General features: G+C 42.8%; 1 protein-coding gene across 1 annotated transcript; it reads right to left on the bottom strand.

The window, feature by feature from the left end:
• Window positions 1-4,896: 4,896 nt before the first annotated feature.
• BHLHE40 (basic helix-loop-helix family member e40) lies at window positions 4,897-11,512 on the bottom strand. The gene is made up of 5 exons (XM_063426670.1): window positions 11,080-11,512; window positions 10,743-10,812; window positions 9,443-9,550; window positions 7,406-7,517; window positions 4,897-6,248 (listed from the first exon to the last, which is right to left on the bottom strand). Exons 1-5 carry the CDS (start codon window positions 11,142-11,144, stop codon window positions 5,512-5,514), a joined length of 1,092 nt encoding a protein of 363 aa, XP_063282740.1. The 5' UTR covers window positions 11,145-11,512; the 3' UTR covers window positions 4,897-5,511.
• Between the last annotated feature and the right edge of the window lie 4,201 nt (window positions 11,513-15,713).

Genomic DNA, 15,713 nt, shown 5'->3' with positions numbered 1-15,713 from the left:
ACCCTAAAATGAATTTATGTCTTTGCGCATACCTCCCAACATTTCAAATGGACTTTCATGAGTCACTGGACAACATGTTATTAGTTTAATTATGTCATGCGTCCTAGATATTACACAATTGAATTAACCTTGTTAGGATGAAATGCTGAAACAGAACACTGCAAGATCCAAGGTGGCGAACAACAAGCTGCAGCTGGAGCATTAACTACTGACCTACCCATTATACATACCTCCAAAGAATCATTGCACTAAAATGGTTTATAGTTCAGGTTGTACTATGACCCTCATAATTCTTAGCCAGTGGCTTCCATACAGTGTGACAGAGCTTGTAGCACAACATTGTACAGTTTACTCTCTTAATGAGGTAGGGGAGGGCTAGCAATGTGATATTCTGGGCCTACAGCCCTCCTAGGTGTTTCAAGAAACCAAAAAAATAAAAAATAAAAAAATAAAAATAAAAAAAAAAGGATTTTGCATTTAAATAAGCTGGTTAAAGGGACCCTAAAAGTTTTATTCCTCTTTTCTTTTCTGTTCATTGAAGTGATCTTGGGTGCACTGTTCCTGTCCCAATTTGTCCTGCAATGTAAAACATTGCAGATCTAAGAAACATAAAATGTGATGGCAGATAAGAACCATTCGGCCCATCTAGTCTGCCCAATGTTTTTTTTATAAAATAAACATTTATTTTGATGTGAATGGTACAACAGTAGACTTGCTCAGCCACAACAGCAGACGCAAACAGAGCGATAATAGTTACATTAAGCATGACATGGCATGAAAATAGACATCCCAATTTTTGTTTATGACGATAATAGGGAGAGACAAAATGTATTGTAAGGTTCTGGCTTTTCCCACGGTCTATATTGGTAATGTAGGTTAAGGTTCAGCAATGATAGTACTAGGTAGGTAAATTATACGTTTAACGTTTATATATGAACAGGCTTAGGTAGTTCAACGCTTATGGTGCGTGCTAGGCATGATAAAAGTATGAGGCTTAGATATGTATAGGCCAAGACATATTACATTACAGACAGTTTCATTTCCAAACAATACAGCGTCATAGCATGTTGGGTTTGCCTATTTTAACCTAGAAAAAAGGGTTTATTCAGGATGTGGACGTAGTATGTTAATTAACAGGCTTAGTCAATTACCCCATTGCTATCTTAGGCTTAACAGTGTACAATTAGTGAATGGTGACCGCAGGTTTTCTTATTTAAAGGCGAAGAGGGTGAGACAGGTATGTGGCTCTCGACAATATAAGCTTAGTGACTAGTTGTTTGCTGACTGCTAGCTACAGCCTCGTCTTTAGTAGAGGCAAACTGACAGACTTAGCTGATGGGTGGTGCGCCTTCTGGTCGCTTTAGCGGAGTGCAGCTCTTCATGCGTCAAATTAGAGCATTATATAAAGGTGTCAGTACTGTCAAGTCGGATCTTCTCCCTCACTGTGTCGTCTGTGGTCATTTAGTCGTTCGATATACCTGGGGGCTATTTACTGCAACGGGCAAGGTAGTGACCCCGGAATCGTGGCAAAGGATGGGGCTTATGACATTCCGTGTCAGGGATTGTCGTGTCAGTTCTGCGCGTCTGAGCCGATCTAGGCGATAGCGGTCAGTGAAGGAGGAATTGCATGCATGGGGTTACCCCGGGGCTTGTTGTGCCTCTCCATCATTAATTAGTAATAGTCTGTCAGGCAGCGTGGGGCAGTATTATGGTAGGCAGAAGGATTTCTCTGTGTCATGTGAGGGATAACAGATGAAACCATGAGACTTATCCAGCTGTGCTAGAGCCCTAGTGATGGTTGGGGGTGGGGCAACCGGGAGCCCAAGTACAATAGAAGTGTGTTGGTCTGTTAACTAATTGAAGGTGTCATGTCTGCAAGCATCACCAGGTTAAATCTAGTTATGGGAGCGTGGTTAGGCAAGAGGACCAATAACTAACAATAACATAAAACAAACTTTAGATACCAGGATAGGTGTGCCTCTTTTGAGATGTGCAACTAGCATTCAGGAAATGACATGCAGGGCAACCCTTGGTTGGGGTAGTTAACTCCTAATTTACCTTGTTGTTTCAAAGAGGACTAGTGCTATTTTGTACGCCATTATACAGTTAGAGCTACCTCTTTCAGAGCAGTATTACAGGATAAATGTCCAGCAATCAGGGATTATGAGATCTCCTATGTACTTTTAGGCAAATTGTGGTATATGTTATTTTATACATTTTTGTCCACTGTCTATTTATTTGTATTTTTTTATGCTGGGATACTCCGCGTCTGACCAATAGGTCGTTTCTTTACCGTTCCGTATGCCTTTCAGGTAATGAGTGCCACGTAGGGTTCGGGTGTGTGACCTGTCGGTACAAACTGAATGGATCTTGCCGGGTCCCATGGGTGTTGAGGAGACGTGGCACTATCTTGGCCTGTCTGTGCGAGGGAGTCTGGTGGTATAAAGTCAGTGCCTGTAAAAGCGGCGTTGCGTCGCTCAGATCCCTGATCTGATGAGTTTTCCGTCCCCTGCTGTACGGTGAGTGTGTGGGTCATTTGCCATCGGTACTTGAGGTCTCTTTGGCAGAGAAGTGTGGTAAGAGGCTGGAGGGAACGTCTCCAAGCCAGGGTGCCTCTCGAGAGATCGGAGAAGAAGGTTAAAGTCATCCCTTCAAAATGGAACGGCGTCTTTCCCCTCAAGGCATTCTGGACTGCTGTTTTGTCTATTCTAGTTTGGAAGGTAAGTATGACGTCTCATGTGGCCCCGGTCGGCACCCTTGGTGGTTTGGGGATCCTGAATATGTTGGCAGGGGTAATCTTGTTGGCCCGCGCGGGTGGCAAGATATTTGCCAGGAGGCGTTCAACAGCTTGGGCTAGTTCTGCCTCGGGGATCACTTCTGAGATCCCTCTTATCTTCATTTTATCACGCCGCCCAGCATCCTCCTGCTCCGCCTGCGGTGGTCATAGAGTCTTTGTTGCCGTTGAATGTCTTGTACAGTTTGTCTGAGTTCCCCAATGTCTCGGGTAGTGGTTTTGGCTTTGTGTTCCAGTGTATTTAGGCGGGTTGTTATCCCTTTTAGGTCGCCCCTCAGTGCAGCGATGTCGTTGTGCAGATCCTTGTGGTCTGCGAGTAGCCACGTGAGGGCCGCTATAGTCACCGGAGCGGTGTCTGGGTCTAAGCTAGTTGGCTGTGGTGGTCTCCCTGACTTGGTTGCCGGCAGGTACTCCTCTCCAGAGAGGTCGTCCGAAAAATCGGAGCAACCGCCATGAAGCGCCGCCATGTCGGTCCCGCTTGCCCCACGGTCCTGTCTCCACATGTCGCCAATTGTGAGTTCCGGGGTGTGTTTCTCAGTTGGCATTTTTTTGTTTTTTCGCCCCATGTCGCTCAGAGGGGGTGTATTGCGTCTTTGTGGTGATTTGGGGGTACCCAGCCTGGGTTTCCCCCCGTTTTTCTCGCTGAGCTTTCAGCCCTTGCGACTGCTTGTCTCGGTTGTCAGGCTCCGCCCCCCCAATGTTTTTTTAAATACTTTCATTAGTCCCTGGCCTTATCTTATAGTTAGGATAGCCTTATGCATATCCCACGCATGCTTAAACTCCTTTACTGTGTTAACATCTACAACTTCAGCTGGAGCCTATTCCATGCATCCACTACCCTTTCAGTGAAGTAATACTTCCGGATATTATTTTTAAACCTTTGCCCCTCTGTCAGCCACTAGGGGTATTTCCTGGAATACAACTTTGTATTCTTACACTATTTAATCCCTTTAAATAAACTCATTTTGTCTAAACATTTTTCTCCTTGAAATAATCCCCCTAATGGTAACCAATCACATTTCAAGCCCCAGAGAGTCGTTTGATCTTAAGTGGTGGAGACTTAAAAAAAAATAAAATAAAATAAAAAAATAAAAAACACACTAGACCTATGTAGACATAGGACTAACAATGTCTAACTAATTAATTTAGTGAAATATTTGAAATGTATTTTCCCAAAAACATCAAACTGGAAAATTTTACAAGGGAATTGGAAATTGTAGGCCAAATTTGAAAAAAATTCTGTGTATTTTTCCAGCTCAACAATTGTGGCAATATTATCCAGTTTATTTTTTATTTATCAAATAAACTCCAAGTCAAATATGTGAATGGATGAGTATATTATGGCTTTTTACTTTGTTCCTAGAGATGTCTGTGGTGACTTGAGTGTGCATTAAAGAAAAAGTTTAGAGAATTGTATTTAATTAGGGAAAGCAAGCACCTAACTAGGAGAAAATGAAAAATGAGAGTTTCAGGGTTAAGGAACATAAAAAAGGGAACATTTGAGAAGTGACAAGGTACACTACGGGAAGAAGTTGAGGCTGGGTGATTCCGTGGAAGGGGTGGGTGGCGTTTGAGCACAGTGCATGGTGTCAGCATGCGGCTTTTTGAACTGTTGCCAGTCACGTCTCATTCCAGGAAGCTGTGGATAGATTTAGCTCCAGGCTGTACATGAAAGCAGCAGTCGGAAACCTGGCTGTGTCAACATGTGCAGGGTGATGGGGAGGTGACACTGTCAAAACAAGTGAAGGGGAACGATTTGTCTGCTTGAAATCAAAGCGTGCACATCCCCTTCTTTAATCCCTCCCTTCAGGAGGGGATGCTGGAGAAAGGGCTTATTGTTACAAACACCTGTGAAAAGTGAGTCACACCTGGTGTGTCATAGGGGCCCTGGGGTGAGGTCAACCTGAGAAGGGGAGGGGATGCAAGGGAGTAGAAAAGGACTTATAAGCCCTTAGGTTAATTATAAGTGGTTGCAAACAGTAACAAGCAGTTTTAATTTAACCCTCTAGGAACCAGAGTTCAGCAATCTTCTGCTTGGCCGTGCTATTTGCATGGCAATAGGTGTTTACTTAACATAACATTGTAGAGAAATAGGCAACAGATTCAGTCATGAAATAATTTTATTTTCACATAAAAATATTTTTTTAATGTTTTACATTTCAGTGACATACCCTCACAGTACCCTCAGGGTACATGCTATGGATGGGTATGGACATAAAGTGCTTTATCACAGAACCTCAATTCACACCATTTTGGGGAGAGGGAAGAATAGGACCATCACTGGGCATTATATGGGCTTCTGATCTGGCAGTTAAACCCCATCCATTCTGTGTTAGAGAAAAAACAAATCTCTCATTTAATGTCCTGGAATACCAGTTCAAGTCAGTTAACACTTTTGGAGCTATCCTTGTTGACGCTGCTCATCAGTCGTCAACCGCTCTCAAAAGCAGCAGCCGTAAGTGCAAAGCTGGGAAAGGTTTCCACACGTCTTGTAGGCCTTAAAGTTCAAATTTTTGGTTTGTGATCGCTGGCCTGACTGGATCCTCAATGGCATATCCTGCCTAGTCTCGAGATCCAGAACTAGCAAAGCCACAAACTATCGATATTTCCACGGGGCCTCAGAGAACGGCGTCCACTTCTTGGGTTCTCACAGACTGGCCCGAATCCCTGATTCACATTCTACTTCAGGCACTGCCACTTGACTTCGCCTCCTGGGTTCAGTCTTTTGGGTCTGTACCTGAAGTGGTGATTGGTTTCAGTGCATGTAGCAGGGCAGAAGAGTCCAGAGATGACATGGCAGGAGAGTGAACTTGCTGAGCTCTATCCTGACTCAGTAATCCAGAGTGCGATAGTGATGGATACAACATGGGCATAGAACCTGGGTACCAACACTTCTCAAGCATGGGGAGGTAGGCAGAGGCTGAAGGTGGAATGAGATAAAAAGGAAGGCAGAGAGGATGACCAGGGTAACTTTCAATGGACTGTAGGTCATTGCCATTTAATCTGGGCTGCTCTATTGCGCTATCCATCCTAGGTCGTTTCTTGGGAATCTCATCTTTCTCCTGCTTGATGACTCTGTCCAAGCTTGGAGAGCTATGGTTCACTTCCTTCCAGGAACTACTCTGCTCCTGAGTGCTCTCTGCCTTCTCTACCTCCCCTCCATAACCACTGTCTGTGTCGGTGTCCGTTCCACTTTGTTCTCCAGATGGAAGAGGGGCTGCACGTCGGATGACAGGAACACAGTTGGTGGCTTGTCCCTTGGGGGCAGGTTTATCAGGTAGTTTTGGCGACCTGGGTGGACTACGGCTTAGGTCAGAGACAACGCGATGCAGGTGAGCAACCAGCTCTCTCCTCTCCCCACCTTGGAGAAAGCGAAGAGCCTCTTCAGCACACAGCTGGAACCCGGAGAGGAACATTTCCTCACCAGACATTTTGCTACTCTCAGAGGGAGAACCTAAAAAAAACAAAAGCAAATGATTAGGACAAATACCAGGACATGGACCCTGGAGCAATGTCAACCAACAATGTAATAGCCAGATTATCAGGAAGTAGAGGAAAAAAGCAATGACAATACATCTGAAAGTGTGTCAGAGGTGCTCATACTCGCTCATCTCAAGTTACAAGTGGTTTTACTGTGGGTCCCTGTGCACCCCAAAAGAAAAAGTGTCAACTACTTCCTTGTACGGTAATTGGGTTAAGAAATGTACATGTAAAATAGTTTGAATGCATGTAAATATTTCTTCTACTACACTTCAAAAAAACATAGTATGTTTTCCCTAAGTCATTCTGAAGAAGAGTGACACTTCATGATAGGAGACAAGTCAGAGTTCTCCAAATTTTGTACAGATATGAGTTTTCCTTTAACACAATTCTACTTTGCATTTTTTAAATGTACATGGTAGGAAGTTGTCAACCTAAATAAGCTTTAGGTTGAAAGACATTTATTTCCTTAAAAAAAAAAAAAAAAAAACCCACTCCCATCCTCGTGACAACCTAAGCGCATAAGTTTTAATTGAGATTACGTTGTTATAGGAGACGTTTGGAGTGCCTTTAAAGGGACACTCCAGGCACCCAGACCACTTCTGCCCATTGGAGTGGTCTGGGTGCCAACCCCTATGACCCTGCAAGTGTAATTATTGCAGTTTTTATAAACTGCAATAATTACCTTGCAGGGTTAAGTCCTCCTCTTGTGGCTGTCTAATAGAGGGACTTCCAGGTTCTTAAATAACAATAAGGGTTTTAAAATACACTGGGCGTCCTCACGCTATGCATGAGGACCTCCATCGTCACCGGAACCCCCATAGGAAAGCATTGAATAATGCTTTCCTATGAAAAGGTCTAATGCACGTGTGCGCCCATTGCCACACATGCGCATTAGGACTCCCCCGCTGGCTGACGTCGGCAGGGGAGGAGCGTGGGGAGAGCCTGACGGAGCGCTGAGGGACATCGGCGCTGGATTCAGGTAAGTCACTGAAGGGGTTTTAACCCCTTCAGCAACATGGGATGGGGGTGGGAGGGACAGGGGCAAATGGGTTTGTTTTCCTGGCACTAGAGAATCCCTTTAAAGCTAAAGGTTTGAGGGAGGGTGACAGACTAACGGGAGCTATTTACCATTCTGCAAGGAGAGAATTTGCTTCTGTTGCTGCTCGATCAGGCTGGATAAAGCCTGCACGTGTTTCAAAGTCAGCTCCAAAACCACAGCTTTTTCTAGGTGTCCTAAAGTCTGCAGATAAAAAAAAATATATATATAGTTTTAATAAAAACAGGATATCATATTTCAAAAGCTTGCATTACTTAATTTTTTTTCAGTACAGAAATATATAGTGAGACTGCAAAACAAATGTAACCAAGTGCATTATTTACACAGAAAAAAAAAAAAATAGCTCCTCCATTGCAAAGGCTAGCAAGTAAACCATATGGTCTAGTCTAGTGATTCAGAATATTAAACACCAAACTGCATAATTCAGTCTAAAACAAAGCTGTGACTATAGTTGGGAGTTGGCTACTTTTTCCAAATTGCAATTTAGATTTCAACTCACAACTACTCTGTTTAGTGAATAGCTCTTACTGTTAATGCCAAACTGCTTCAGGAGGTAATTTTCCCGCTTTCAATACATTACTTCACCCTCCTATTATTTAAAGTGGCACTCTCACCATAGACCCGAATGTTGTACTCTCACACAAGCCCAAGAGTACAGCAGTGACATCAACGCTGAAGAGGACCTGTCGGATTAAGGTGTCTACACCCGAGAGGGATAGGTTCAGATAAGTAAATACCACCTTTACCTTCCCCGCCCCACCCTCCCCCGGTCACCAGACCCCTAGCAGCGATGTCAGTATAGGGGTCTTTGCAAATTTGGCAAAGTCCCCAGACTGACAGGACAGATTTAGAAAGAAGAAAAAAATATTCCACAGCACTTTACAGGTAATGAGGGCCCCGCTCGAACAAACATATAGTCGGAAAGGAAATTGGCAATATTTACGTAGTAAAGGTAAAAGTACATTTGGAGCAAAAGGGAAAGTAAAGATTATCAAGTGCCCTAACAATATATAAAATACATAAACAGAACATGACACATGCAGACAAGAAGGTGGAGCTGGTATGGTGAGAATGGAGAGGTGATACAGCTTATTAAAGAGGTGTCTTTTTACAGATTTCTTTAAGGACCGGAAACTGGGTGAAAGTCCAACATAACAAGGAAGTTATTCTTTAAAAATATAAAGACGTAGTAGTAAGTGATTTGGGGCTTTTAGTGCAAAATCAGGTTATGGACAGAGAGAAGTGGGTGGGGGAGAGGGAAACACGCAGATGGCGATGATGCACAATTTGAAATAAATTATTGAGAACTTTGTACACGAGTATTAGGATTTTAAATTGAATAATAAGAAGCCAGTTTAGGATTAACAAAAGAGTGAAAAGAGAGACTGTAAGAGTTACTTTACACAATTAATATGGAGTAGGTTTTATTTTTCTCCTTAGGACTGCTAAGGAGAACAGAATCTTTGACCTGAACCATGGATTAGTTTTACATATGCGCACTACTACTGCGACTGACATGTTTTACTCCCGTGGCTGTTGAATCTTTGTCCTATGACTATCACATGCACACAGGCTTGTGCAAGTCACATGCATCTGTACTGTGTTTTCTGTTGCTATCACATGCATTTGCATTAACTGGTTTGTTTTGACGCCAGTGTGTGGGGGGGAAGGGGGTCACATGTTTACTCTAGAACAGTGTTATTAATCTATGAGAGCAATAGTTTACTCATAGGCGTTTTGTTTTTTATCAAGATATGTTTACAGTAATAATATCTAAAATGCTATTTTATTACGCTTTTATTTGATTAATAGGTTGCGGGAAGGAGTGGGGGGGGGGGGGGAATTATATAAAAGATGTATTGATTCCTCAAATTTAGATTCAATGTTTGAATTCAACATTTAATGACAAGATACTGGCAATTAATCTCTCTGTATGGATGATCAGGCCATCCTTTAGATTTTAAGTTCTTTTGGGATAAAATCCTTCCCCCTTCACTGCTTGCTTCCATTCACCTTACGTTTGTCACAATTTATATCTATACCCATGGTACAGGGCTGGGGAATATATTAGCACCATATGAAAGATAAAAAGCAGACTTCAGTCTCACCGTCAGTTTCAGATGCTCAGGCAACAGGTCTTTGAGCTGAGCGATACATTCATTGATCCGATCCCTACGCTTCTTCTCAATCAGCCGGTGTGGGAGTTTGTACGTGTCCTGGATTAAAAAAAAAAAATATTCACATTGTTAATGGCAACATACAGACTATACAGTATAAGCCACTTTATGCATGTACGAAATTACACAGTGCCTCCTACAGACTGGTTTTACCTTCCAACATTGAACAGCTTCACCTACATGTGACCGTACACGTGAGAGATAGATCACTCTGCAAGAACATGTAGCCATACACTCTTGCACACCACAGACTGCACAAAAGGTGTAAACGCCCACACACACAGAAACGGATAGAAAACAAAATATAGAAGAGGGCATTATTCACTTAACTGTTAAATGCAGTTTAAGAATTTGCAAGATTTTGTCAAAAATAGCCAGGAAACATGTAGCAAAGCTATCCAATTTTCCAACTTTTGTTAATTTTGCCAATTCCTTTTCACTGACTATTCCTACAAATCATTCCAACAAGGACAAAACAGTACAAACGCTATAGCATGACACACAGAATCAGACAAGACAATATAACAGCACAGTCCATTCATTAGAAATGCCAGGTGTTAAATATGGCTTCCTGACCACTTTGTTTATAGTTTTAGCAGAAATCGCTAAGAGAGAGTGTGCATAATATTGACACGTTCAATGAAACCCAAATATTAATCTAGGATAGTGCTTACATCAGACCACACTGAAATCTTTTCCTGTTCACAATCCATGCAATAGGTGTGCCAGTCCAGGATTTGCCCATATGTACATTAGCTTTAAATAATGCAAGTTCCATATTAAAATTCTTTATTCTAAACTAGAACCTTCCATTGGAGTCTGTGAAAAGTTCTGTTATTCAGATTAATTCTGGTTTAATAACAGGATTCTATATATACACACACACACACACACACACAATTTTTGATAAAGGTTTTAGTCCTCAATTCTATAAAGTTATATAGGGATTAAGGAAAGGTTCTGCGACAGGTAAAATATTTTGAATGTGTATATAAACACATAATTACATTTATCAGCACGAATACACACATTGATAGAGATATGCATATGGACTATACAATCTTACAAAGTGAACATAGACAGTCTTGGGCAATAGACTATCTTCCAAAAAGCACAGCAAGTTTCAGGATAAAAATAAACGAAATATTTCACTGCCAGTAAAGCTTGTGGTACAGATTAAATAAGGACACATTTTGAGAGCAGACTGCTCTAATCTATCACACAGGCTTACCTTGCTGTCCTCACACCTCTTCAAACCTTTCCTGGGTTTGAAAACTTGATACATGTGAGAGAAATCCATCCTGTGGGAATAAGACATCAGTCAGTACCCATCAGGTAATCAGAGACAGGTAAAGTGTTTAGTTTTTGCACTCTAAAATCATTCGTATACAGCATATATAAATATATATTATAATATGCAACAGTGATGTGCATAGAAATTTGAATACTTAAAAGAATACAAGTATGTTAATTTAAAGTTACTAGTAATAATAATACATTTGATTTGTTGAACCTATTTTGATATGCTAACAAAATAAAATGACAAAAAAAAAAAAGAAAAATCTTACCCAGACAAGGATGTTGCTCTGTCCAGACAGGCAGGAGGAGGTTGGGCACTGGGTATCCTTTCCATGTCAGATAGGGCAAGGTAAGTCACCAGTAGTGGATGTGACAGTAAAGGTAAGTCACCAGATGTTGAAGGAATGATTCTAAGAGACGGTCAGTATGTTCCAGTTAGGTATATTGTATTGACTTGAGGCTGCTCCAGGCAGGTATTGCATACAGCACACACTCCGTGTATCTCCCAGAGAAGCAATGTTAGAAGTCAGGGCTACTCAGCTGGGTGATGGTGTTATGAGCTGGAGCCACTGGTTAAATGGGTGGGAGGGGATGCAGGGCTGGTAGGAGGGAGGGAGGATGGTGGTGTGTCCCTCCCTGTGACAGCAGCACGCCTTGTGCCAAGTGAGCCAGATACTACTGCTGCTGTTACTGCTGTCATATGAAGCTCACGTGCCAGACAATGCTGTCTCTGTTTTAGGGAGGGAGAGGAGTGTGAGGGAAGACACTCAGGCAGCAGAGGGGAGGCGCAGAGAGAAAGGGGTGTGAAAATGCAAGGAGAGGTGTCTGATTCAGGAAGAAGAAAACTAAAACAGAATATTTTGGGCTGTTTGCTATGAGTGACAACATGGCATAAAAAGCTGTGGTGAGCCTTTTAAAAAAAACTTTCCAATAACTCTCAGCCAGCCATATCCCGGAAAACTAGAAACAGTTGGCATATAAGTTACAAGTAGAAGTAGCAATTGCTAACCTTGGTACTGGAGGTGTTGACTACTCTTCCCATTAGTCTCAGCCAGCAAAAAAAAAAAAAAAAAAGCAATCAGGCTGCTGTCAGTGTTTAACCAAATAGCCAGCACACAGTTACAGAGTAGTATATATTAATTCAAGCTACAACATATAAAAAACAAAACAAAAGGGGTCGGAGCCTGACTAGCAAGCGAGCAAGCAAGACGTGCTAAGCTTGAGCTCCCGCCAAACAAACGACTAAACGCTGGAAATCGGGGCGCACAAACCTGGAAAAACGCACAAACGGAGGTTCAACCCGTCTCACCACCCGGAATCCAAAACGATGCGGGCGAGAGAAGGGGGGTTGGGAAGGCGGCCGCTTCCCGCTCCGAGCCACAAGCACGCATGAATCTCCGGGGGACATACCGGTCACTGACCTGCTATCACAGCCGACGGTTCAAGCAGACGGACCGGAGGGGAAGGCCTCGAAGATGGCGGCCAAAAGCGATAACTACACTCGTGGCATGCAGCAGCATGCATAACACTACCCCAATCCTAAAGCGAGAGACTCCCTGGACATCATTTTTGAGAAGTTCTGGGCTCAGCTACTGGCCCACATACAACCAGCCGCAGTCATACCACTCCCTGACCCACCTACAAGGCAAGCCTGCAGCCCCGGGAGGACTGGAAAACCTCTGATGGGCGCAAAAAAACACCAATCCACTGTAACCCAAATGAAACGCCTGCCTGGACAGAGGACGACGGGGGGACCGACCCGCAGGTCACAAACTGAGGGTTGCAAAATTCCCAAGGACACACCCGCTCGCTGGGAAAGACCCTAGACCCAAGAGGTTGGCAATACAGTCAACAAGGAGCCAGGACATCAAGTCATGGATTGTTCTGCATGGCCAATTTTTTTGTCAAATTGAAAACTCCCCAGGGGTCTGCTCATGAAAAGCTTAAATCAGTTTGCAAAATTCCAGATGAAATAGCCAACGTTTCTAATAGATTTTATTTTCCCCTAAACAGGCCTACATTTAGCAACCTTTTATAGAGAGTTATTAACAAAACTAGATGGTCAAGAAATTACAAAAGTTATGGCAATATTAAAGCTGGACAAACAGCTGACAGACTTCTAGAAAAGCTGAATGGAAAAATGATCCATATGCTGGTGATTTCCCAATAATAGGCCCACTAGTTTACAGAAGAGAGAATTTCTTATTAAGTGTTTATGTACGAAGTGTAACATTAGAAAGAGGAGAGGTGGGGCGGGGAAGCAGCACCAGGGGTTCGGTGCGAGTCCAGCATCTTTAATCCTTTGTTCCATCAATGAAACACTGTATTAAGCCGGATTGTGTATCCACAGAGCTGGTTATATAATGTGAGCCCTGACTACGAGGCACATGCAGAGCCTGCAGAAGCACAGAGGTGCTGACGTTCGAGATTAACCAGTGTATTTCCAAGTATCTACAGCTGCCATGAAACGTATGAGGAACTGTTTTGCAGTATTTTCTTATAAGCCATCAGATGCTATCAGGAGTTTTATTCAGGCCAACCGTGGCTTCCATCTGCAAGGATAAAATATCTGCAGATAATGCAGAGTATCCCTGCATAATAGTGGAGATAAACTTTGTAAAGCGCCAACAAATGCCACAGCGCTGTACAACAGATATCCAGCAAGTTTACGTCAATGTAAAGGAAATATCCTAATTTAATGGTAAGGGTTCCACAGGTTAAACTGGAACTGCATTGTGCAGAGTCTTACATGATTTACTAAGTGAAAATTCAAAGTAAATTTCAAGTATTTAGGTCAAGATAGGGGAGCTGGAAAAATTCTCTAAGTCAGTTAGGCTTTCGGACCCTAAATTCACGTTGAATTCTCACTTTAGTGATTAACCCGAATCCTGTGAATTACTGGGAATCCAAAGTGAATTTTCAAACATTTAGTCCAAAACAGAAGAGCAAAAACTAAACTTTGCTACTCTGGCCTAAAACATTAAGTTTACTTTGAATTCACTTTAAATTACCATCAATTCATACTCGAGTGAATTAACCTGCCAGTAACTACTACAGAACGTGATGACCCAATGCTGCCTTTGCAGGGGAGTTTTTTTTTAGCAACGATCTAAAGCAGCTCTAAAGTACACGTTTTCCAGAAGTGATTCACTTTAGGAGTGGTCACATCTGAGATAAGAACTATGCTATCCATTTAACATACTGCTTTGGAATTAATCTCCAGACTAGTTCAGCAATGTATTTATGGCCTGGTAACTATGGGGGAGCAAAAATGTAAAAGGGGTAAGAGCCACCAATAGAATGTGCATGTTTCTTCCATTGATTTCCATGGTGACTGCCCAACTTTTACTTAAAGGGCCACTATAGACACCCAGACCACTTCAGCTTAATGAAGTGGTCTGCGTGCCAGGTCCATCTAGGATTAACCATTTCTGCTGTAAACATAGCAGTATCAGAGAAACTGCTATGTTTACCTATGGGTTAATACAGCCTCTAGTGGCCGTCTCATTGACAACCGCTAGAGGCGCTTCCCACTGTGATTTTCACAGTGAGAAGACGCCAGCATCCATAGGAAAGCATTGAGAATGCTTTCCTATGGACTGGCTGAATGCGAGCGGCTCTTGCCGCACATGCGCAGCCGATGACGGGTGAAGGAGGCGGAGATTCCCACCGCCGAGGGAGCCCCGCAGTGAAGAAAGGGTATGTGTTTAACCCCTTCCTCAGCCTAGAGCCCGGCGGGAGGGGGAAGACCTAGAGACCCTATAGTGCCAGGAAAACGAGTATGTTTTCCTGGCACTATAGTGGTCCTTTAAGAACGTAAGATAAATACCCCTCTATTTCTTATGATTCTCCGCAAGTACCAGGAAAATGAATATCCTCATTATCTGTTACTAGTCTCCAACGTTAGCAAATCCACAAAAAAATAAAAATTCAGGTAAACCAGACATCTGAACCATTAAAAGGTACTCCATGCACAGACCAAGGTGTACGTTGGTCACATGTAGGTTTCCTTGAATAAAACCTCTTAAAACTAGAGCAGTTTGCAAAAATTGGTGACAGAGGTAGACACTAGTCTTTCCATTCTGGATGCCCATTTCCCATTTGTTTGTTAAAAATGTTTTTTTTTTTTTTTTTTTATTAAAAGCCGTCTGCAAGCTGCTATAAGGTGAGGAATCCATTTCTATAAATTTTATTTAAGCAATGAAATTGCTACCAGGTGTTGAACTGCATATTTTATAAAAACTTGCTAAGCAACTGCCTATCATACATGGTCAACCCCGAATAAAACTACGAGACTGGCAGAACCACTGCTTTGGCCAGAGTCCCTGCCGAAGCTGTAAGTCATGAAAGAATTTGCAGCAATTGTAGGAGCTTCCCCATTTTAGTATTTCTGCATATTTTAAAGGACCACTAGTCACCCAGACCACTTCAGCTCAATGAAGTGGTCTGGGTGCCAGGTCCTCCAGGTTTTAACCCTTCACATGTAAACATAGCAGGTTTAATCCAGCCTCTAGTGGCTGTTTCCCCGACAGCGGCTAGAGGCGCTTCCGCGACGCTCAATGCGAAAATCACATTGAGCACGCAGAACGTCCATAGGAAAGCATTGAGTGAAAATTCTATTCTTTCCTCTGCATTTGGCTCCACTCGGGAGCCGACGTCGGAGGGAGGCCGGCGCTGGGTAAAGGCAAGTGCCAGGAAAAAAAGTTTGTTTTCCTGACACTATAGTGGTCCTTTAATACATTTGCACACTACAAGCACCATAAGCACTGCAGCCCATACTGCTGCTTGCGAGGGCGCAAGGAGACCAAAGGAATAGGCCCAGTGGCGGACTTGGTCTTAATTTGGCAGTGTCAAAGGGCTTAACATTAATTTGGCATTGCCCATACTAGTCAAGCTTAAGAAA

The sequence above is a fragment of the Pelobates fuscus genome, chromosome 7, assembly GCF_036172605.1.
Source record: "Pelobates fuscus isolate aPelFus1 chromosome 7, aPelFus1.pri, whole genome shotgun sequence".
In the NCBI taxonomy this organism is placed as follows: Eukaryota; Metazoa; Chordata; class Amphibia; order Anura; family Pelobatidae; genus Pelobates; species Pelobates fuscus.
The sequence above is the reverse complement of the archived record's forward strand: the minus strand, read 5'-3'. Positions and strand labels throughout refer to the sequence as shown.